This window comes from Drosophila mojavensis, unplaced genomic scaffold (assembly GCF_018153725.1).
Source record: "Drosophila mojavensis isolate 15081-1352.22 unplaced genomic scaffold, ASM1815372v1 contig_72, whole genome shotgun sequence".
Classification (NCBI taxonomy): Eukaryota; Metazoa; Arthropoda; class Insecta; order Diptera; family Drosophilidae; genus Drosophila; species Drosophila mojavensis.
In genome coordinates this window covers 3,664,978-3,689,416 of record NW_025318897.1, presented here as the reverse complement: position 1 = coordinate 3,689,416, position 24,439 = coordinate 3,664,978, and the positions used below count along the sequence as shown (strand labels likewise).

General features: G+C 41.0%; 1 protein-coding gene across 9 annotated transcripts in view; it reads left to right on the top strand.

The window, feature by feature from the left end:
* LOC26527594 (zwei Ig domain protein zig-8) overlaps positions 1-24,439 on the top strand; it is a 269,104-nt gene that overhangs the window by 111,876 nt on the left and 132,789 nt on the right. For all 9 annotated transcript variants that reach the window (XM_044009366.1, XM_044009365.1, XM_044009367.1 and 6 more), the window contains exon 5: positions 19,224-19,434. In XM_044009366.1, the coding sequence (XP_043865301.1) occupies positions 19,224-19,434 (211 nt within the window). The remainder of the gene's footprint in view (positions 1-19,223; positions 19,435-24,439) is intronic.

The window sequence follows — 24,439 nt, the reverse complement described above, 5'->3', positions numbered from 1 at the left end:
CTATTGTCTACGATGGACCACGATGACATCGACCGCACTCCGTGAAAACGCAACTCGAACTCCTGGGTATGTGTGTGTGTATGCGTGTGTGTATATGTATGCCTATGTGTGCGTGCGTGCGTGCGTGTGTGTGTGTGTGTGCATGTTTCTTGTGTAAGCTGAAAGACGCGAAAAATTATTGAAATAGATATTGCTTCAAGGGTTCAGGGGATCTCGTAGTCGGAGCAGTCTCGACTATAGCTTTCTTACTTGTTTAATTTATAGTTTTCATCATTCTTTACTTTCTCTCTCCACCGTTTGCATTTTTCGTTGCTTTTTCTACTCATCTACAATCATAAAATATATTTAAAATTTAATTATTTCCAACCTAGATTTAAAATTCACTTCGTTTTATTTAAATTTTTTATTTACCTTTTTACGATGTCGAAAGCTACGCTTTTTATACCCTGAACCCATTGAAAATGGGAAATCAGGGTATAATGGTTTTGTGAAAAAGTATGTAACGGGCAGAAGGAGGCGTGGCAGACCCCACAAAGTATATATATTCTTGATCAGCGCGACGAGCTGAGTTGATATAGCCCTGTCCGTCTGTCTGTCCGTCCGTCCGTATGAGTGCGTCGATCTTAGAAGTTACAAGAGCTAGAGAGCATGCATACTCGTGAGTACCATACGCAGTACGAGTTTGCTTTATTTTTTCGATAAATCGTCCGATAACTTTTTTATCGAGAATAATCGAAAAATTGATTTTGTTTTTTCAACCTAATTTGAACATTTCTAGACCTGGAGTCTTCATTTGGGTTGTATATAAAGTTAATCGATATAAAGATTTTGTATTTTACAGATTCTGGATACCACGCCCCCTTCGCCACCAATTTATAAAAAACGCATTTCAAGTACGCAAATACATTTGACTAACTGACAATAAAACCTATATCGAGGTCGGCGGTGACATCGAAACATACGGTGAAACAGAAGATAAAATTTACCGAATAGTCAATTTCATCGTACGCTTTATATTTATACTCATTCCCGAAAGTGAATCAGTATATTGGTTTTGTGCAATGTCCGTCTTGCTGTCCGTCCGTCTGTACGTCCGTCCGTCTGTCCGTATGAACGCAATCTATTTTGGCGCTATTGAAGCTAGAGACTTGAAATTTGGAGCACATACTCGTGTATATCTCCGATTTATACAGTGTTAAAATTTTCCCGATCCGCCCACTAGGGACGTGGCAAATCGGAAAATGCATTTTCCGATATACCAGAAATCATGTTTGTTGAAGAGCTAGAAAGCTGAAATTTGGTATGTAGGTCCGCGTCGACCACCCAAGATCACGAGCTATGGCGGATATATCTACGTCTATTGGAGGCGTGGCAAATCGGATAAAACTGTATCACCTAAAGTTGTAAACCTAGAATGTTGAAATTTTGCACGTCAGCTAATGTTATGATTCTATAAAGTCAAAATTATAAGTCTACGCCTATTAGGGGCGTGGCAAATCGGACCTGAAGATATAGTGATTTTTTAAATTCTCCTATATTTTGGACACTATTGATGCCAGAGATCTAAAATTTTGTATATATACTCGGGCTGATCACTCAAGACCAAAAAGTTTTTCGGATATATGTCCGCCCACAGGGGGCGTGGCAAACCGCAAAAGTTTATACCTCTAAAAGTTTAATAGCTAGAAGCTTCAAATTCGGATAGTTGAGTTATTGGTAGCCTTCTCTATCGATTCCCCAAATATAATTTTTACGCCTCTTTAGGGGCGTGGCATATCGAAAAATACCCTGTAATTTTCACATTTTTTTAGGGTAAGCATTCAAACTTTGCAGTTAGGGTACCATTATCTCTTTCTAAAAACTGACCAAAAATGAGGTGTCTACGCCCAGTTGGCAAATCGGCAAACCTGTATATTCTACAGTATTAGAGCGAAACTTAACTACTAAATTGTTGATGGGATGTGAATGAGTATTCCGCAGTCGGTAACGCCCGACTGCAACGTTCTAACTTGTTTTCTTTTACTCTTTAAGCATAAACGATGATTTGAAATAGCATATTTCATTGCATAGCAGTCTCTCTTTAAGAACAGTAATAACAAGTAGGAAAGCTCTAGTCGAGACTGCTCGAGTACGAGATCCCCTGAACCCTTGGAGCAATAGATATTTCAATAATTTTTCGCGTCTTTCAGCTTACACAAAAAACACGCACGCACACACACACACACACAGCACGTACGCACACACAGACATACATACACACACACACATACACACACACACGCATACACACACAAACGCATACACACACAAACACATATACAAACACATACACACACATACACACACAAGCACCCACGCATAAACACGCATGGGCTGCAGTGTGCGCTTACTATGAGAACTTAATTTATTTTATTTATTTAAGAGCTAACATATTAATAGTAAAATTAAACGCTAGCTTAATATTATGGCTATGGCGACAGGGGCCTTAAGCTCTAGAATGAATATGAATTTACAGTAATGAATATGTTTTTTATACCCTGAACCCATTGAAAATGGGAAATCAGGGTATAATGGGTTTGTTAAAAGTATGTAACAGGCAGAAGGAGGCGTGGCAGACCCCACAAAGTATATATATTCTTGATCAGGGCGATTTGGCCCTGTCCGTCTGTCTGTCCGTCCGTCCGTCCGTCCGTCCGTCCGTCCCTCCGTATGTATGAACGCGTCGATTTCAGAAGATATAAGAGCTAGAGACTTGAATTTTTTTTTTCCTAGGTCCGTGTATATCACGCGCATATCAAGTTTTTCTTTATATATCGATAACTACTCCTGATATTTTATTATCGATCAAAAACCTTATCGAAAGCAAGTTATTTAATTATATCTCCTACACCTTTAGAGCTAGAGCTTGCAAATTTTAAATGTAGACTTATATGTATTTTATATAATTTCGATTTTGGTTGTAATTTACCCCCCACCCCTATATCCACCCCCTCACCCTCACCTTTGTAAAAGGCGTATTTCAAGTACTAGAGACATGTGCTTTGGAATGTACATACATTTTCACCATATAATTACGCCCTAAAACTTTCATTAAGATTGTACGTCTAGAAATTAAATTATTCAACAAATAAATTCTTATAATGTTACCTACACTACAACGCTGCCCAAGCGCAGTTAGCAGAGCGCATTCTAATACGTGTGTGTGTATGTATGTGTGTCGAAAAGAAGTGCAGACTGATTAGAATATCAGATTAGAGGGTTCAGGGTATCTCCTAGTCGAGCAGTCTCGACTAGAGTCTTCTTACTTGTTATTTTATGTGGTTGTATAGGTTTGTTATTTTTAAATATTTGAGGATATTTGTTGTGTTTGATGGAGTGTGGTTTGCTAGGCATTGGATGGGGTTGGTGTTTTTGAATATTGCTTCTCTTTGAGGTTTTAGTGTACTGCAGTTGGTGAGGATGTGTTCCAGTGTTATAGTGTCGTTGCAGAGGGGGCATGTAGCGGGAGAATGATCTATGTGATGGATGTGTGTTATTTTGGAGTGTCCGAGTCTCAGTCTGGTTATTATTATTTGGATTGCAGTTTTGCGAGGCGTGTATTTTTTAAGTATTTTTTTATGTCTTGTACGTTAAGATTTTCCTTTGTTATTAGGGGCTGATTCGCTGCATTTTTGGCAGAGGTATCTGCTACTTCGTTCCCTACTATTCCCACGTGCCGGGCACCCAGAGTAGTTTGAATTTGGGGAAGGATTTGTGCATAATATTGCGAGCATATGCGGGATAATAATCGTTATTGTTTGGATTGCTAATTGCGTCTATCGCAGAAATTGCCTCTTTTGTATTTTAGGGTCTCTAAAGCTTCTACTATTGCGATGAGTTCTGCGGAAAAGACGGAGGAGTAGTGGGGTAGGAGGTATGTTTTTATGGTATCGGCTTCACTTGTGATAGCAAAGGTGGTGGTAGTGTTGTTTTGAGATCCATTTGTATAGATGTATGTGTATTTAAGGTTGTCTATGGCCTTAATTTGAGCGAATTCAGCTCTGTATGTTTGTGGGCATGTGTTTTTATACCCTGAACCCATTTTCAATGGGAAATCAGGGTATAATGGTTTTGTTGAAATGTATGTAACAAGCAGAAGGAGGCGTGGCAGACCCCACAAAGTATATATATTCTTGATCAGGGCGACGAGCTGAGTTGATTTGGCCCTGTCCGTCTGTCCGTATGAACGCGCCGATTTCAGAAGATATAAGAGCTAGAGACTTCAATTTTTTTTTAAAAATGTCCGTAATTACAGCGCGCATATCAAGTTTATCATTAAAAATCGATAACTCATCCCGATCTTTTTTATCGATAAAAACCCTTATCGAAAACCAGTTATAAAATTATATCTTCTACACCTTTATTGCTAGAGACTCCACATTTTTAATGTATGCTTATATGCAATTTATACAATTTCGGTTTTTGTTAAAATTTACCCCCCCCCTTAAATTCACCCCCTCACCCTCACTTTTGTAAAAAGCGTATTTCAAATACTAGAGACTTGTGCTTTGGCAATTACATGCATATCCATGTTATATTCATAATCTAAAAGTTTCATCGTACGTCCACAAAAAAAGTTATTAAGCAATTAAGTTCTCATAGTAAGCGCTCACTGCCGCCCGTGCGTGTTTATGCTTGTGTGTGTATATGTATGTAATTGTTTGTGTATGTGTGTGTGTGTGTGTGTATGTGTGTGTATGTATGTATGGCTGTGTGTGCGTGCGTGCGTGCGTGTGTGATTGTGTGTGTGTGCGTGTTTCTTGTGTAAGCTGAAAGACGCGAAAAATTATTGAAATAGCTATTACTCCAAGGGTTCAGGGGATCTCGTAGTCGAGTAGTCTCGACTAGAGCTTTCTAACTTGTTTTTATTAAAGTTGCTCAGTGTCGTGTCTGTGCTTATTTGGCTTGCATTCCATGGAGTAGAAGTCTGAGAAAGGAGTTTTGCGGGCTGAAAGGGTAGGTTGTGGTTTTTGCTATATTCTATTATTAGGTCTATTGTTGAGGTGTGTTGTGAGCGTCTAGGTGGTCGGTATGTTTTTAGTATTTTATGTAGTGGGGAATTTTTCGCTGTGATCAGTGTTTTAACGAGGGTGGCTGTTAGTAGTTCGCGTCTGTCTTCTAGTGGGGGGACTCTGCCTTCGAATAGAATGTTTTGGGAGGGTGTGGTTTTGAATGCCCCAAGGGCGATTCTGAGGCCTGTGTTGATTTTTGATTTTATACGTCGTAAAGTAGTTTTAGGACAGTGTCCATAGATGGGAAGGCCGTAGTCTGCCTTGGAATTTAGTATTGCTTTTGTGACATTTATAAGTGTGGGTGTGTTGCAGTTGAATTTAGGACTTGCGAGACATTTTATTATATTAATTGCTTGCTGAAGGGAGTGCGTGAGTTGTTCCGTGTGTTTGTTCCATCTGTAATTGTTGTTAAAGTGAAGTCCAAGTATTTTTAGTGATGCGACGTTCTGGATATGTACGCTTCCTGTTGATAATAAGCATTTGCAGTTGTGCTTTCTGCAGACGTGCATGTGCTTGCATTTGTTGGTGGATAGCTTGGCGCCTGAGTATTCGGCCCAGTTAAGTATGGTTCTGACTATTGGGTTAATGTTTATATTAATGTTTTTTTTGTTTTTATACCCTGAACCCATTGAAAATGGGAAATCAGGGTATAATGGTTTTGTTAAAAGTATGTAACAGGCAGAAGGAGGCGTGGCAGACCCCACAAAGTATATATATTCTTGATCAGGGCGATTTGGCCCTGTCCGTCTGTCTGTCCGTCCGTCCGTCCGTCCGTCCGTCCGTCCCTCCGTATGTATGAACGCGTCGATTTCAGAAGATATAAGAGCTAGAGACTTGAATTTTTTTTTCCTAGGTCCGTGTATATCACGCGCATATCAAGTTTTTCTATATATATCGATAACTACTCCCGATATTTTATTATCGATTAAAAACCTTATCGAAAGCTAGTTATTTAATTATATCTTCTATACCTTTAGAACTAGAGCTTGCAAATTTTAAATGTAGACTTATATGTATTTTATATAATTTCGATTTTTGTTGTAATTTACCCCCCACCCCTATAGGGGGTGATGTCGGTGTTTATTCGTACTGTAATTTTTCTGTTCGTCATGAAATTTTTAATGTAGTTTAGTATTTTGGGTCCCGTTTTCCATTCCGTGAGTTGGTCGAGTATTGAGTGTAGTCCGATTCTGTCAAAAGCTTTTTCAAAGTCTAGGGATATTATAGACGTATGGTTTCTTCTGGAGATGGATCTTGCTAGTAGATGGTCTATCAACAATAGGCTGTCTATAGCAGATTTCCCCTTCTTGAATCCTGTTTGACTGGTATGGATTAATTTGTCATTAGAGACAAACCACCACAGTCGCTTTGCTACAATTTTGTCTAGTACTTTTGATAGACACGAGTTAAGTGATATTGGTCGGTAGGAGTTTAGTGCGGTTTTGTCTGTGTTGGGCTTTGAGATTGGGATTATTATACTATTCTTGTAAATTTGGGGGATGTAATTGTTTAGTATAGAGTTTTGGAGGTTGCTGGGGATATATGTGTGGTTGGTTAGGTTGTTCAGTGATGCCTGTTTTGTATTTATAAAGGTCATGGAGAAATTGTGGTCGGATGAAGAATCTGAAAGGTTTTTGCAGAAGAGTTCTGCTATTGCTGCTTTGTTGGTGGTGTTTTGGTTTGTTGCGGGGTTTAGGATGCAATGGATGTGTTTTTGGGGGTTTAGGCCGCAAAAACGTCTGATATTACTCTAAATTGATTTTGGGGGTGTGTTGGGTGCTATTTGAGATGTGAATTTTTGATTACTATGTTTTTTAGCTTCTTTTAGAGTTCTTCTAAATTTGGCATTCGCTTGTTTAAATTGTATGGTGTTCTGGGTACAGAACAGTATGTGCCATTTCTTGACTTTATCGTCTCTAAGTTTTTGTAAGTTGTTGTTCCACCAAGGTACGTTGTGTGGCTTAGACGTAGGGTGTGTCTGAGGGATTGTTTTGTGTGCGCTGGTTATAATTATTTTTATACCCTGAACCCATTGAAAATGGGAAATCAGGGTATAATGGTTTTGTGAAAAGTATGTAACAGGCAGAAAGAATCATCTCAGACCCCATAAGGTATATATATTCTTGATCAGGACGACGAGCTGAGTCGATATAGCCCTGTCCGTCTGTCCGTCCGTCCGTCCGTCCGTCCGTATGAGCAAAAGGATCTCAGAAGATATAAGAGCTAGAGAGCTGAAATTTGGCATGCATACTCGTGTATACCACAGGCAGTACAAGTTTGCTTTATTTTTTTGATAACACGTCCGATAACTTTTTATCGAGAATAATCGAAAAATCTACTTGGTTTTTTCAGCTTATTTTGAACACTTTTAAACCTGGAGACTTCAAATTTGCGTTGTATATAAAGTTAATAGATACAAAGATTTTGTAATTTACAGATTTGGGATACCACGCCCCCTTCGCCCCCAATTTGTAAAAAATTCATTTCAATGCATTTCAAGTACTAGAGACTTGTGCTTTGGAATGTACACACATTTTAGCCATATGATTACGGTTTAAAAGTTTCATTAGGATCGTATGTCTACCAAAGAAATTATTCAACAAACAAATTCTCATAATAATGCCCACACTGCAGTGCAGCCCAAGCGCAGCCGCTGCTAACTGCGCAGTTTGCAGAGCGCGTGCTTATACATGCATGTGTATGTATGTGTGCATAAAAGAAGTCCAGAATGATTAGAATATCAGTTTGGAGGGTTCAGGGTATCTCCTAGTCGAGCAGTCTCGACTGGAGCCTTCTTACTTGTTTGTATTATGGCTGTTTCTTTGTTTATGCTTGAGCTTGGTTTTAGTTGTGATGAGTATTCTTCTGTGAGTTCTGAAAATCGTTCCCAGTTGGCTTTGTCGGTGATGAAAATGGGCTTGAAAGATGTGTGTTGTGGTCTTGTTGAATAAGAGTTAAAGAGGTTAATTACGATAGGGAAGTGGTCGCTACCGAAGAGATCATTTTCTGTGTACCATGTGCTATCAAGTTGTAAGATTGGGCTGCTAAAGGTTATGTCGATATTTGTTAGTGTGTTGTGGGTGCTAAGGTGAGTTGGTGAACCGTCGTTTAGTAGGATATAGTTCGATTGTGATATGAATTTTTCCAGTATTTTACCCCTGTGATTATTCGTGTTTGAGCCCCAATTTTTATGCCAACCATTAATGTCGCCAGTGACTAGCACGGGTATATTTGAGGTTTCTAGAACATTTTGTAGATTGCTCATAGAAAATCCCTTATTTGGTGCTATGTAGGCTGAGATTACTCTGAATTTGAGGCTTGACTTTAGTTCAGCGCATACTGCGTCGAAGTCGCCGTTCAGCGAGATTTCTCGAGTTTGTAGGGAATTATGTATTAGTAGAGCTACGCCCCCATGGGAAGGTGAGCTGTTTTTTGTAATTAAGGTATAGTTGTTTGGTATGGGTATGGATTTGGGGTGTATTATGTGTGTTTCTTGTAGAGATAAGATAAGGGGCGTGTGTTTTTTAATTATTGTTTGTAGTTCGCTGTAATTATTTGTGTAACCGTTTATGTTCCATTGAACGATCTTCAAGGTCATTTGGTTTTATATATATTTAAAGAAAGGGATGTGGGAGTATTGTGAGATTATTTTTGTAATAATTACAGCGTGTAGGGCCGTTGTTATTTTAAGTGTTAAATACTGTCGCTGTCTTTATTGTCTTTGTGTTTTGTTTTTTTTTTGAGGTTTTTACACTTGGTACGTTGGATTTTGTGGGTTTGAGACTTGTTGCAAGGGTATTGTTTTTTTCTTTAGGGAATATTCTTAATTTAAGGTCATTTGTTTTTTCGCTTGTTAGGTTTTGTGAGTTGGCGAGGTCGTCTACGTCCATTTCTATGTCTTCTTTGCGATGAAGTTGGTGCGATGTGCTTGTCCTTGAGGTCCTTGGGTGCTCTGTTAGTAGATCGTGGTAAGATATGGGTAGGGATGATGTGATCGATTGCTGGGCAGGTGATGTTTTTTTGTAATGGGTCGGAGTAGGTGTTGCCGTAGCTGTATTTGTTTTTGATATTGTTGAGTGAGCGTCTTGATTTGTTGTCGCTTTGGTCAATGTTGACGCGTAGCTGTTGCTAAGTTGCGGGTTATGGCGAGAGTGGTAAATTGCTAGCGGTGTTTTGTGGTCGACTTTTTCTGTAGTTTTGATTGCTACCAGTTCTAGTTGTTTAAGGAATGTGGGCTGTGTTTGGGGTCGACTTCGGCGTTGTTTATGCAATTTAGGCAGCACTTCTCGTTGGTGCACGTTTCGTTTTCAGTAATGTGTGTAGTTTGAGAGCAGTTTTTACATGTTTCGTCTGCGCTTTTGCAGATCGGTGTTGGATGTCCGAATCGTAGGCATTTTCTGCATCTTAAAGGTAGAGGAATGTACGGGCGAACTCTTGTGTTTTCATATCCTATTTTTATTGCTTCCGGAAGACTGTGTATGGCGAATTTAACGATTATAAGTCCCGTTTCAACCATGCCTTGGTCTTGTTTCTTTAATATTTTTCGCACTTCAGTTACGCTTTGAGGTTTAAGCTCTTCTAGTATTTCTGCTTCCTCTATGTTTCGAAGTTCGTTGCAGTAGATTACTCCCTTAGAAAAATTTAGTGTTTTGTGTTCGGTGGCTTCAACTTGGATATCGACCATATTTTTGATTTTCAGTAATTTCATTGTTTGTAAGGTATTTTTTGTTTTGATTAATAAGGTGCCGGCGAGAGTTTTTTTGCATATGTCAATTTCTTCTCCGCATGTGTAGTCTATTGTTTTTATACCCTGAACCCATTTTCAATGGGAAATCAGGGTATAATGGTTTTGTTGAAATGTATGTAACAGGGAGAAGGAGGCGTGGCAGACCCCACAAAGTATATATATTCTTGATCAGGGTGACGAGCTGAGTTGATGTGGCCCTGTCCGTCTGTCTGTCCGTCTGTCCGTCTGTCCGTATGTATGAACGCGTCGATTTCAGAAGATATAAGAGCTAGAGACTTCAAATTTTTTTTAAAATGTCCGTAATTACAGCGCGCATATCAAGTTTATCATTAAAAATCGATAACTCATCCCGATCTTTTTTTATCGATAAAAAACCTTATCGAAAACCAGTTATAAAATTATATCTTCTACACCTTTATTGCTAGAGTCTCCAAATTTTTAATGTATGCTTATATGCAATTTATACAATTTTGGGTTTTGTTAAAATTTACCCTTCACCCTTAAATTCACCCCCTCACCCTCACTTTTGTAAAAAGCGTATTTTAAATACTAGAGACTTGTGCTTTGGCAATTACATGCATATCCATGTTATAATCATAACATGTTATAATCATAATTCATGAAGATCGTACGTCCACAAAAAAAGTTATTAAGCAATTAAGATCTCATAGTAAGCGCTCACTGCCGCCCATGCGTGTTTATGCTTGTGTGTGTATATGTATGCAAATGTTTGTGTATGTGTATGTGTGTGTGTGTGTGTATGTGTGTGTGTGTGTGTGTGTGTGCGTGTTTCTTGTGTAAGCTGAAAGACGCGAAAAATTATTGAAATAGCTATTACTCCAAGGGTTCAGGGGATCTCGTAGTCGAGTAGTCTCGACTAGAGCTTTCTTACTTGTTTAGTTTTCGTATTCTGTTATGTGCACTTGTTTGTTTGTCTGATCTAACTGATAAGAGTTTTTGTATTGTTCTTTGGGCACCACGGAAACGAAGAAGTAACACGTCTTATCTTGATGAGGGTTTGAGTGAAACTGGAGAACTTAATTGTTTAATAACTTTTTTTATGGACGTACGATCTTCATGAAACTTTCAGATTATGATCATAACATGAATATGCATGTAATTGCCAAAACACAAGTCTCTAGTATTTGAAATACGCTTTTTACAAAAGTGATGGTGAGGGGGTGAATTTAAGGGTGGGGGGTAAATTTTTACAAAAACCGAAATTGTATAAATATCATATAAGCATACAATTAAAATTTGGAGACTCTAGCAATAAAGGTGTGGAAGATATAATTTTATAACTGGTTTTCGATAAGGTTTTTTATCGATAAAAAAAGATCGGGATGAGTTATCGATTTTTAATGATAAACTTGATATGCGCGCTGTAATTACGGACATTTAAAAAAAAAATTTGAAGTCTCTAGCTCTTATATCTTCTGAAATCGACGCGTTCATACATACGGACAGACGGACAGACAGACGGACAGGGCCAAATCAACTCAGCTCGTCGCCCTGATCAAGAATATATATACTTTGTGGGGTCTGCCACGCCTCCTTCTGCCTGTTACATACATTTCAACAAAACCATTATACCCTGATTTCCCATTGAAAATGGGTTCAGGGTATAAAAACAAAATGTGCAATAGAAATGCTCAAAGCAGAACTTTGGCAATTGCTCGGCTTTGTGTGTCAACATTTCGAGATGTGCTATGAATAAATGTAAAATTGGTTTATATTAGTTAAATTAAATCGATTAGCTATAAAAAAAAATGTTATCAGAACATGCATTCATCGACTTTGAATTTTTTGGCTGTGGTTGACCTTTCTGGAGAAATGCCCATATATAATAATAAGACCGACGTTATAGTTTAAATATAAAAATATTTATTCTTAAAAAACTTAGACCGGAGCACAATTATTCTTACGCGATGCGTTGGAGTGCGACTTGTTTATATGAGTGGACGATGGACGCTGAGACGATTTGTTTCTAAGTGGACGCTTGGGGATCGTGGCTTTGGTATTGTGTTTAAGTGTGGGTGAGCGCTGATGGATATATTACTATATATATGTATATATTTTTTGTTTACTTCAATATTTCATAAGATTTCATCAATGATTTCATCTTTATCCTCTTGGTCTATGTAGGTTTCATTGGTCCCTATCTTTCTTAAACATGCGGCTGGTAATTTGTAATCGTGGCAGCATTTTTCTTTGAGGCGTAGTCCGCTTCTACAAATATGAAATTTAATGTAATTAATAATTTTAAAATATTAGCTTAACAGAAAAAATACCTTATATGCAAAATTGCGTTCAGAGTTCTATTAGCCATACTATGTATTTCTTAGCTTCGTTTTGACAATGTTCATTTGACTAAAAACCCTTTCTACCTCTGCGAACGGGACTAAGGATAAAAATGTGGAGACCATGACGCTCCGTTTTGAACTAAAATAGTTTATGGCAGCACCTATACAGAATGTTATTAAGATTAAGATTTTTTTTCAGAATGATTAGAATTATTACTTACCAAGAGTCTTGTACACACTTATAATGGTACTCTCATCAATCAATAAACTATACTTCGCATCACCGATGTCCTCCCTCAGTAGCTCTATGAAGTGAGGAGCTAAAACATTTTTGATTATGCTTCTGCATTTTGTCCTGTGGAACTTTAAAAGATTGGCATCCTAAAACTTTTCTTTGCACAGCAATCCTAATGGTCCACAGGTTTGATTGAACAATGTGTTGCAATATACAAACAGAGTCCCGCTTCTTGATCGCAAGTTGATCGCAAGTTTCAAATGGTAGTTTGTTAGGCTGTGCAAAAGCCGCTGAAGTTGACTTGTGTTTAGCCGTCCTGGCATGTGCGTGCAAGTCTGAAAGCTTGGCATTAATGCTGGAGTTGCAGTATTTGCAATAAAATTTGCCCTCATCAGCTGCATCTAAAGTCAACCAATCTTTAAATGCAGGATCTTGCATCCATATAATACGCGGTTTTTGCTTATAAATTTTTGGCATTATTAACAACTTGTCGCTCGCGCTTTAAAACTTGTAAAATTGCCTCTTAGCGATGGCATAAAATATAAAGTAAAGCAAGTTTTTCTTGAAAAATAGCTATAATTCCCGCTAGCCGCTATTTCACAATTTATACCGCATTTCCTTGTTGCAACCCACTAGATCTAATGGGAAAATAGCTAAATTGGCAGTACTACGGGAGACAGCTTTTGTAAACCTTTTACCCCTACAAACCTGTATGACCCACAGTAAATTTGAACAAATGTGCAGTACGACAAGAAAAAACATTGCAGTCGGGCGTTACCGACTGAGGAATATTCATTCACATCCCATCAACAATTTAGTAGTTAAGTTTCGCTCTAATACTGTAGAAAATTCAGTTTTTCCCGATTTGCCGCGCCCGTACTGAGCGTAGACATTTCTGGTCAGTTTTTAGAACGAGCTAACGGTGCCTTAATTGCAAAATTTGAATGCTTACGCTCCAAAAATGTTAAAATTACAGGGTATTTTAAAAATTATTTTTGGGTCATTGAGGAAGTTACTAGTAACTTAATTATCCAAATTTGAAGCTTCTAGCTATTATACTTTAGAAGATATAAACTGTTGCGGTTTGCCACGCCCCCTGTGGGCGAACATATATCCGACCAAGCTTTTTGGTCTTGGATGGTCAGCCCAAGTATATGTACAAAATTTGATTTGGTCTCTAGCATCAATTGTGTCCAAAATATACCCGAATTTAAGAAATCACTATACCTACAGGCTCGATTTGCCACGCCCCTAATAGGCGTGGACATATAATTTTGTCATTCGACTTTATTGAATCATACCATTAGCTTACGTGCAAGCGTTCAGCGTTCAAGCTGTAAAACTCTTGGAGATACGGTTTTATCCGCTTTGTCACGCCCCCAATGGGCGGAGATACATATATCCTTCATAGCCTGTGATCTTGGTTGGTCGACGCGGAACTACATACCAAATTTCAGCTTTCTAGCTCTTCAACTAACATGATTTCTGGTATATCGGAAAATGCGTTTTCCGATTTGCCACGCCCCTAGTGGGATCGGATCGGGAAAATTTTAGCACTTTATAAATCGGAGATATACACGAGTATGTGTTCCAAATTTCAAATCTCTAGCTCCAATAGCGCCGAAATAGACTGCGTTCATACGAACAGACGGACGGACAGCAAGACGGACATTGCACAAGACCAATATACTAATTCACTTCGTGAATGAGTATAATAATTCACTTCGTGAATGAGTATAATAATTCACTTCGTGAATGAGTATAAAAATGCAGCACCATTTCATAAACCACACAAATGGGGTATGAAATTATTTGTCCTGTGTGATTATTTGGATATGCCTATCGATTTGAAATATCTGGCGGCGCAGGTGATAGTGCTTATCACCTGGTTACCCTGATATATGTGCTATTGTGCGCCTGACGAAAACCATTGAAAGTTTCAAACATCATGTAATATATTATGACAATTTTTACCCATCGCTGCCTTTAATGGTATGCTTTGTGCAAAAGGGATTTATAGTTTGGGAACAGAACAAGCTCCAAAACGAAAGTGCCATCAAGGAAAAGCTGATCTTGGGTGGTCGACGCGGATCTACATTTTAAATTTCAGCTCTCTTAGCTTTTCAACTAATATGATCTCTGGTATATCGGAAAATTCATTTTCCGATTTTCCACGCCCCAAAAGTTTTAAAAGTTTGTGAAGATGGAAGAGAATTTATTCAACCAATAACCATTATACCGTTATATTCTTTTATTATACCCTGAACCCATTTTCAATGGGAAATCAGGGTATAATGGTTTTGTTGAAATGTATGTAACAGGCAGAAGGAGGCGTGGCAGACCCCACAAACTATATATATTCTTGATCAGGGCGACGAGCTGAGTCGATTTGGCCCTGTCCGTCTGTCTGTCTGTCCGTCTGTCCGTCTGTCCGTCCGTCCGTCTGTAAGTATGTTTGAACGCATCGATTTCCGAAGATATAAGAGCTAGAGACTTCAAAATTTTTTTTAATTGTCCGTAATTACAGCGCGGATATCGAGTTTATCATTAAAAATCGATAACTCATCCCGATCTTTTTTTATCGATAAAAAACCTTAACGAAAAACCAGTTATAAAATTATATCTCTTACACCTTTATTGCTAGTCTCTAAATTTTTTATGTATGCTTATATGCAATTTATGCAATTTCGGTTTTTGTTAAAATTCACCCCCACCCCTAAATTCACCCCCTCACCCTCACTTTTGTAAAAGGCGTATTTCAAATACTAGAGACTTGTGCTTTAGCAACTACATTTATATCCATAATCTAAAAGTTTCATGAAGATCGTATGTCCACAAAAAAAGTTATTAATCAATTAAGTTCTCATAGTAAGCGCACACTGCGCCCATGCGTGTTTAGGCATGTGTGTGAATGTGTTTGGGTATATGTGTATAAATGTTTGTGTATGTGTGTGTGTGTATGTATGCCTGTATGTGCGTGCGTGCGTGAGTGTTTTTTTTTTTTTTTATATTCATTTATTGACAAAATTATAACAAATTGCAAGTTGCGTGGTGGCTAGGATAGCGCGCGGTGCTTGCGGGACGGCCGTAAAGCATTGCTTCGCAAGCACTATGCGCTACCTTAGCCTGGGACAGCTCGTCTTCTCGATCGCTCGACTCTGCGGAGCTCCATCATCACCGTGGCCGCGAAGGTGCTTGTTAGTTCCCAAGCTTCCTCCGATTCCAGCATGGCGTTGACTAAGTTGTCCGCTCTGATGGAGCGGCCCACTGCCTCTTCCAGACGACGCCTCTCCTCCAGGAACCGTCCACATTCGAAAAGAATGTGGTTGGCGTCTTCCACATGCCCTCGCTCGCACCAGGGGCACTCGTCAGATTCCTCGTGGCCAAAGCGCTTCAAATAGCTCCGAAAGCATCCATGACCCGAGAGGATCTGCGTAAGGTAGAAGTTAACCTCGCCATGTTTGCGGTTAACCCATGGTTCAAGCTCCGGGATGAGCTTGTGCGTCCACCGCCCTTTAGCTGAGCTACTCCACCTTCTTTGCCATCGTGCGATGCTGTTCGCCCTGACAGCGTTGAGTCGCGTAGGCCCGTGCGAATTCCGCTCCACGGCTTCGGCGACCAAATACTCCAGTGGCACCATACCGGCTATGACGAGCGCCGCGTCATCGGAGATAGTCCTGAAAGCGCAGCTGACTCTGATTGCGCTCAGTCTGTAGATCGCGCAAATGCCTCGGCTGTAGCTCGGCGTTGCCATCGCTCTTGCCCATATTGGCGCAGCATAGAGGATGACAGACCTAATGACGCTCATTAGGAGGAGACGTCGTTGCTGTTTAGGTCCCCGCGTGTTAAGCATGATTCTCGAGAGAGCTCTACAAGAATCAGCTGCCTTTTTATGCACATATTCTAAGTGCTCGCGGAAAGTTAATCTTGTGTCTATCATGACACCAAGATATCTTATCGCCCTCTTTGACGCAATGGTGACGCTGCCGATCTTTATATTGGCAGTTTCCACTCTTTTGCGACTGCTGACTAGTACAACTTCGGTCTTGTGTGCCGCAAGCTCGAGCCCAGCTCCTGTCAACCAGCTTCGTATGCGATTGATACTTTCGCTGCACATATCCTCTGTATCTTTGAGCTCCTTTCCTATGGCTACGACAGCTACATCATCAGCAAAGCCAATGGTGTGCGCGCCTACTGGTAGTTCCAAGCGCAGTACGCCGTCGTACATGATGTTCCATAGGAGAGGCCCCAGCACTGAGCCTTGGGGTACTCCAGCTGACACTGTATGAGTTTGGGGACCCTCACTCGTGTTGTATACCAGTGTTCTTCCTCTGAAGTAGCTCTTTATTATCTCTCTTAGATATTTAGGGATATTATATTGTGACAGCGCATTCAGTATCATATCCCAACTAGCTGTGTTGAAGGCATTCCTTACATCCAGGGTCGCGATGATACAGTATTCCTTCGTCCCGTGCCTCCATCTGGTGCCTTGAATGGCGGAAGTGGCCAGACCAACAACTTTGTTAAGCGCGTCCGTTGTTGACCGGGCCTTCCGGAATCCAAATTGGTTTGGTGACAGGCCTCCGGCGCTTGCAATCGCAGTCTCCAGCCTAGAGCAGATCAGTTTCTCAAACACCTTTCCCATGGTGTCTAAGAGACAGATCGGTCTGTACGAAGATGGCTCATCTGGCGGTTTGCCAGCCTTGGGTAGCAATACCAGATTCTGGGCTTTCCATTTTGCCGGGAACGTCTCTTGGATCAGGCATTCGTTAAATAATTCGGCGAACGTACTTGGGTGCAAGGCGAGGGCTAGCTTTAGCGCACGATTTGGGATCCCGTCCGGCCCCGGAGCTGTGTTGGTTCTAAGACCTCGGAGAACTACTGATATTTCTTCCTCTGTAACTAAAACAATTTCAGCAATTTCAGTGCTCGTTGAGCCCTGATCAGCAGACTCGGACTCAGGGGCGTGAATGGAGCTTAAACTTTCTGGAAAGAGTGTTTCCACAACCGATTTAAGCTCCAGACGATCCGTAGGCTGCACCTGCGTATAGTCTTTTAACTACTATCTTATATGCCCTGCCCCAAGGGTCATATTCGGCTGAGTCGCACAACTGTAAAAAACATTCTCTTTTGCTTGCCCGAATGGCCTTCTTCAGCTGTCTTCTAGCTGCCTGGTAAGCTAACTGTTTCTCAAGAAACGTTGGCCTACCGCGAGCCCGTTGGTACCTTCTTCTCGCCTGGATGCATTTGCTACGAATGTCACCTATTTGCGTATTCCACCAATACGTAGGCTCATGTTGTCGCGTGAACTGCTTGCGGCGTAACATGCTGCTATTGCAGGCACTCTGTATTTGGGCTACCATTTGGCATGCTCTGGCCTCAGCATTACCAATTGTACCCAGAGACTGAATGGCCTCTGAAAAGACCGCGGGATCAAAAGTATCTAGCCGATACGACTCCCTCCACAATGTTGACGCCCTGGCAGGTGGCTCACCTATTGTGAACAGAAGTGCCGTATGATCGCTGCCTGTATAGCTATCGCAATGGCTCCATGTTGCTCCCCGAAAGAGGGATGAAGCGACAAAAGTAATGTCGATAACAGACCCGTATCCCGCCCGACTGAAGGTGTACTCATGGCCAGTGTTGAGCAGTGCAACATCTAGTGTCGCGAAGATCTCCAGTAGGATACGACCTCTGGCATTTGTTGTTGGGCTACCCCATTCTAGCGCCCAGGAGTTAAAATCTCCAGCTATAATGGCCTTCCGACCCCTAGCATCCTCGGCAAGCTCGTCGAGCACCGTCGTGAATTCACTGAGCTGCATGCTGGGGGCCAGATAGCAACTGTAAAGCCACAAGCTACCATATCGGCCACGTACGAGCCCATTGAATGACTTAACATTCGAAAGTACGTTCGTTGAGTTGCCGCATACCCACAACGCAGCTTTGCCATTAACGTCTGTTGACCATGTCCTAGGGCAGCTGGCTCTACAGTGGTGAGGCTCACTGAGAAAAGCTACATCTATACATTTTTCCCTAATGGTCTGCTCTAGAAGATCTTGGGCAGCAACACAATGATTTAAGTTAAGCTGCAAAAACCTTAACATTTCATTTTACGAGCAGCTTCACGGTAAGATGGGCACTTGAAGCTGCCTGCTGAATGGTCCGTCTGCTTTTCACCTTTCCGGATGCAGAGGCTACATTTTGGTGGCTTGGTGCATGCTTTGGCACTGTGACCCATCTCTCCACACCTGAACTAGGCGCCCTTTAAGTCACAGTCGCTGCCGCAGTTAGCTGCCATATGACCGTAATCGAGGCACTTGAAACAGCGTTTAGGCTGCTCCACGGCTCGTATACGGCAAACTACCCATCCTATTCTAATTTTGGACAGCTCGAGCAGAGTTTTAGCTTTCCCAATTGGTAGAGCAACCGTAGCTCTTTGCTGTCCACCAAAAGTTGGCCGAAGCGATTTGATAGCCTCAATGGGGAGTGAGCTATCCTTCAACTCCACCCTAATTGCCTCCAAGATCTCCTCTTTGGTCGCTAACTCATCTAGATCGCGAATCTCAACTTGGGCCGATTCGGTAAGTGTTTTAACTACCGCTCGGTCTCCCAAGGCCTTGCCTACAGCTTCGTGCAGAGCCTCAGCGCTATGCTCCGGCTTCCTACTCAGTTGCAGTAGTGTGTGAGTGTGTGTGTGTGCGTGTTTCTTGTGTAATCTGAAAGACGCGAAAAATTATTGAAATAGCTATTACTCCAAGGGTTCAGGGGATCTCGTAGTCGCAGTCTCGACTAGAGCTTTCTTACTTGTTTTTATTATTCTGTAATTTCCCAAAAATGGGAGCTACATAGAAAATTAAACTATAAATTCTAGTATTTTCAAATTTTAGGTATCCTGGGTCAGACATCGTGATATTCATCTTCTAACCGTGGGCCGCTATACATACACTTCCGATCAGCGGTTCGAAGCGATGCATTCACCACATGCCGAAGACTGGACACTCCGTATACGTTATGCTCAGCGCAAAGATTCAGGAATATACGAGTGTCAGATATCTACGACCCCACCAATCGGTCACTCGGTATATCTAAATATTGTGGGTGAGTAAACAATGTACAACCGGCTTCAGTACAAATTCATGGTTTCTATAATATTGAACGGTTTTCATAAGCCGAATCAAAAAGCTAGACAGCTTCTTATAGTTGTTTACGTATAGTTTGCATATAATCTTAAACAGTCGACGGCATAAATATTTGGACCAAATTTAGTGCTTTATTTTTATACCCTGAACCCATTTTCAATGGGAAATCAGGGTATAATGGTTTTGTTGAAATGTATGTAACAGGCAGAAGGAGGCGTAATCAGGGTGACGAGCTGAGTCGATTTGGCCCTGTCCGTCTGTCTGTCCGTCCGTCTGTCCGTATGTATGAACGCGTCGATTTCAGAAGATATAAGAGCTAGAGACTTCAATTTTTTTTTTAAATGTCCGTAATTACAGCGCGGATATCGAGTTTATCATTAAAAATCGATAACTCATCCCGATCTTTTTTTATCGATAAAAAACCTTATCAAAAACCAGTTATAAAATTATATCTCCTACACCTTTATTGCTAGTCTCTAAATTTTTTATGTATGCTTATATGCAATTTATACAATTTCGGTTTTTGTTAAAATTTACCCCCACCCCTAAATTTACTCCCTCACCATCACTTCTGTAAAAAGCGTATTTCAAATACTAGAGACTTGTGCTTTGACAAATACTTGCATATCCATGTTGTTATCATAATCTGAAAGTTTCATGAAGATCGTACGTCCACAAAAATTATTAAACAATTAAGTTCTCATAGTAAGCGCTCATTGCAGCCCATGCGTTCTTATGCGTGGGTTATTGTGTGTGTATTTGTTATACCCTGAACCCATTTTCAATGGGAAATCAGGGTATAATGGTTTTGTTGAAATGTATGTAACAGGCAGAAGGAGGCGTGGCAGACCCCACAAAGTATATATATTCTTGATCAGGGCGACGAGCTGAGTCGATTTGGCCTTGTCCGTCTGTCTGTCTGTCCGTCTGTCCGTATATTTGAACGCGTCGATTTCCGAAGATATAAGAGCTAGAGACTTGAATTTTTTTTTAAATGACCGTATATACAGCGCGGACGTCGAGTTTGCTTTTAAAATTCGATAAATCATCCCGTTATGTTTTTATTGAGTAAAAACATTCAAGTTCAAGTCAGATGCCACTTTAGCTAATTGTGAATGACTTTTCATTTTTTTAAATTTCTCAAATATTCAATATAATATGTAGATCATATGCTGAAAGTTTCATTAAGTTCCGTTCAGTCAAAAATTAATCAAAAACAAGCAAGAACGTCGCAGTCGGGCGTTACCGACTGCGGAATACTCATTCACATCCCATCAACAATTTAGTAGTTAAGTTTCGCTCTAATACAGTAGAATATACAGGTTTTTCCGATTTGCCACGCCCCTACTGGGCGTAGACACCTCATTTTTGGTCAGTTTTTAGAACGAGATAACGGCACCCTAACTGCAAAGTTGGAATGCTTACCCTCAAAAAATGTGAAAATTACAGGGTATTTTTCGATATGCAACGCCCCTAAAGAGGCGTAAACATTATTTTTAGGGAATCGATAGAGGAGGCTACCAGTAACTCAACTATCAAAATTTGAAGCTTCTAGCTATTATACTTTAGGAGATATACATTTTTGCGGTTTGCCACGCCCCCTGTGGGCGGACATATATCCGACAAAACTTTTTGGTCTTGGGTGATCAGTCCGAGTATATATACAAAATTTGAGGTCTCTGGCATCAATAGTGTCCAAAATATAGGAGAATTTAAAAAATCACAATATCTTCAGGTCCGATTTGCCACGCCCTCAATGGGCGTAGACTTATAGAATTTTTAGACTTTATAGAATCATACCTATAGCTGTCGTGTAAAATTTCAGCATTCTAGGTTTACAACTTTAGGAGATATACACGAGTATGTGTTCCAAATTTCAAGTCTCTAGCTTCAATAGCGCCGAAATAGATTGCGTTCATACGGACAGACGGACGGACGGATAGACGGACAGACGGACGGACAGCAAGACGGACATTGCACAAAACCAATATACTGATTCACTTTCGTGAATGAGTATAAAAATTAACATCAGTTGCATCAATTTTCCCGATTCACCCACTAGGGGCGTGGCAAATCGGAAAATGCATTTTCCGATGTACCAGAAAACATGTTAGTTAAAGAGCTAGAAAGCTGAAATTTGGAATATAGATCCGCATCGACCACCCAAGATCACGAGCTATGGCGGATATATCTCTGCCCATTGGGGGCGTGGCAAATCGGATAAAACTGTATCTCCTAAAGTTGTAAACCTAGAATGCTGAAATTTTGCACGTCAGCTAATGCTATGATTCTTTAAAGTCTGAAGACAAAATTATAAGCCTGGCCCATTAGGGGCGTGGCAAATCGGACCTGAAGATATAGTGATTTTTTATATTCTGCTATATTTTGGACACTATTGATGCCAGAGACTTCAAATTTTGTATATATACTCGGGTTAATCACCCAAGACCAAAAAGTTTTGTCGGATATATGTCCGCCCACAGGGGGCGTGGCAAACAGCAAAAGTTTATATCTCCTAAAGTATAAAACCTACTAGCTTTAAATTTAGATAGTTGAGTTGCTGGTAGCCTCCTCTATCGATGCCTCAAAAAATAATTTTTACGCCTCTTTAGGGGCGTGGCATATCGAAAAATACCCTGTAATTTTCATATTTTTTGAGCGTAAGAATTCAAAATTTGCATTTAGGTTACCGATTTCTCGTTCTAAGAACTCGCTACAAATGAGGAGCCTACGCCCAGTAGGGGCGTGGCAAATCGGAAAAACCTGTATATTCTATAGTATTAGAGCGAAACTTAACTACTAAATTGTTGATGGGATGTGAATGAGTATTCCGCAGTCGGTAACGCCCGACTGCAACGTTCTTACTTGTTTTTAATTGTTTCAAAATATTATTATATTTTCATAAATAAGTTTTGTACTTAATTTATATTTTTAAATACACCGAAATTGAAATTTTAACCATACTAAATGTGCGTTTTTAATAGTTTGGTTATTCTAGCAGATTCTTAGAATCACATCAGCAGCTAGTTTGGTTTAGTTTTGCTAGATGGCGCTGCAGCAGTAAATCTATTTCAGTTTTGCCACTGTAGCTCGCGTAAGTGAGGTGGCGTAGTGAGTAGCTGCGTGACGCTCGATCGAGAAGTCGGAGGTTCGAGTCCCGAGCGGTGCGAGTTATATTAATTTTTTCAATTGTTTCAAAATATTTTTATATTTTATTAAATGAGTTTTGTACTTCATTTATATATCTAAATACATCGAAATTGAAATTTCAGCCATACTAAATGGGCATTTTTATTAGTTGAATTCAGGGTAGTATCTAGTCGAGCACTGTCGACTAGAGTTTTCTTACTTGTTTCTGTATGTGTTTGTGTGTGTGTATGTGTGTGTGTGTGTGTTTTTTTTTTTTTTTTTTTTTTTTTTTATATTCATTTATTGACAAAATTAACAAATTGCAAGTTGCGTGGTGGCTAGGATAGCGCGCGGTGCTTGCGGGACGGCCGTAAAGCATTGCTTCGCAAGCACTATGCGCTACCTTAGCCTGGGACAGCTCGTCTTCTCAGTCGCTCGACTCTGCGGAGCTCCATCATCACCGTGGCCGCGAAGGTGCTTGTTAGTTCCCAAGCTTCCTCCGATTCCAGCATGGCGTTGACTAAGTTGTCCGCTCTGATGGAGCGTCCCACTGCCTCTTCCAGATGACGCCTCTCCTCCAGGAACCGTCCACATTCGAAAAGAATGTGGTTGGCGTCTTCCACATGCCCTCGCTCGCACCAGGGGCACTCGTCAGATTCCTCGTAGCCAAAGCGCTTCAAATAGCTCCGAAAGCATCCATGACCCGAGAGGATCTGCGTAAGGTAGAAGTTAACCTCGCCATGTTTGCGGTTAACCCATGGTTCAAGCTCCGGGATGAGCTTGTGCGTCCACCGCCCTTTAGCTGAGCTATTCCACCTTCTTTGCCATCGTGCGATGCTGTTCGCCCTGACAGCGTTGAGTCGCGTAGGCCCGTGCGAATTCCGCTCCGCGGCTTCGGCGACCAAATACTCCAGTGGCACCATACCGGCTATGACGAGCGCCGCGTCATCGGAGATAGTCCTGAAAGCGCAGCTGACTCTGATTGCGCTCAGCCTGTAGATCGCGCAAATGCCTCGGCTGTAGCTCGGCGTTGCCATCGCTCTTGCCCATATTGGCGCAGCATAAAGGATGACAGACCTAATGACGCTCATTAAGAGGAGACGTCGTTGCTGTTTAGGTCCCCGCGTGTTAAGCATGATTCTCGAGAGAGCTCTACAAGAATCAGCTGCCTTTTTATGCACATATTCTAAGTGCTCGCGGAAAGTTAATCTTGTGTCTATCATGACACCAAGATATCTTATCGCCCTCTGTGACGCAATGGTGACGCTGCCGAACTTTATATTGGCAGTTTCCACTCTTTTGCGACTGCTGACCAGTACAACTTCGGTCTTGTGTGCCGCAAGCTCGAGCCCAGCTCCTGTCAACCAGCTTCGTATGCGATTGATACTTTCGCTGCACATATCCTCTGTATCTTTGAGCTCCTTTCCTATGGCTACGACAGCTACATCATCAGCAAAGCCAATGGTGTGCGCGCCTGCTGGTAGTTCCAAGCGCAGTACGCCGTCGTACATGATGTTCCATAGGAGAGGCCCCAGCACTGAGCCTTGGGGTACTCCAGCTGACACTGTATGAGTTTGGGGACCCTCACTCGTATTGTATACCAGTGTTCTTCCTCTGAAGTAGCTCTTTATTATCTCTCTTAGATATTTAGGGATATTATATTGTGACAGCGCATTCAGTATCATATCCCAACTAGCTGTGTTGAAGGCATTCCTTACATCCAGGGTCGCAATGATGCAGTATTCCTTCGTCCCGTGCCTCCATCTGGTGCCTTGAATGGCGGAAGTGGCCAGACCGACAACTTTGTTAAGCGCGTCCGTTGTTGACCGGGCCTT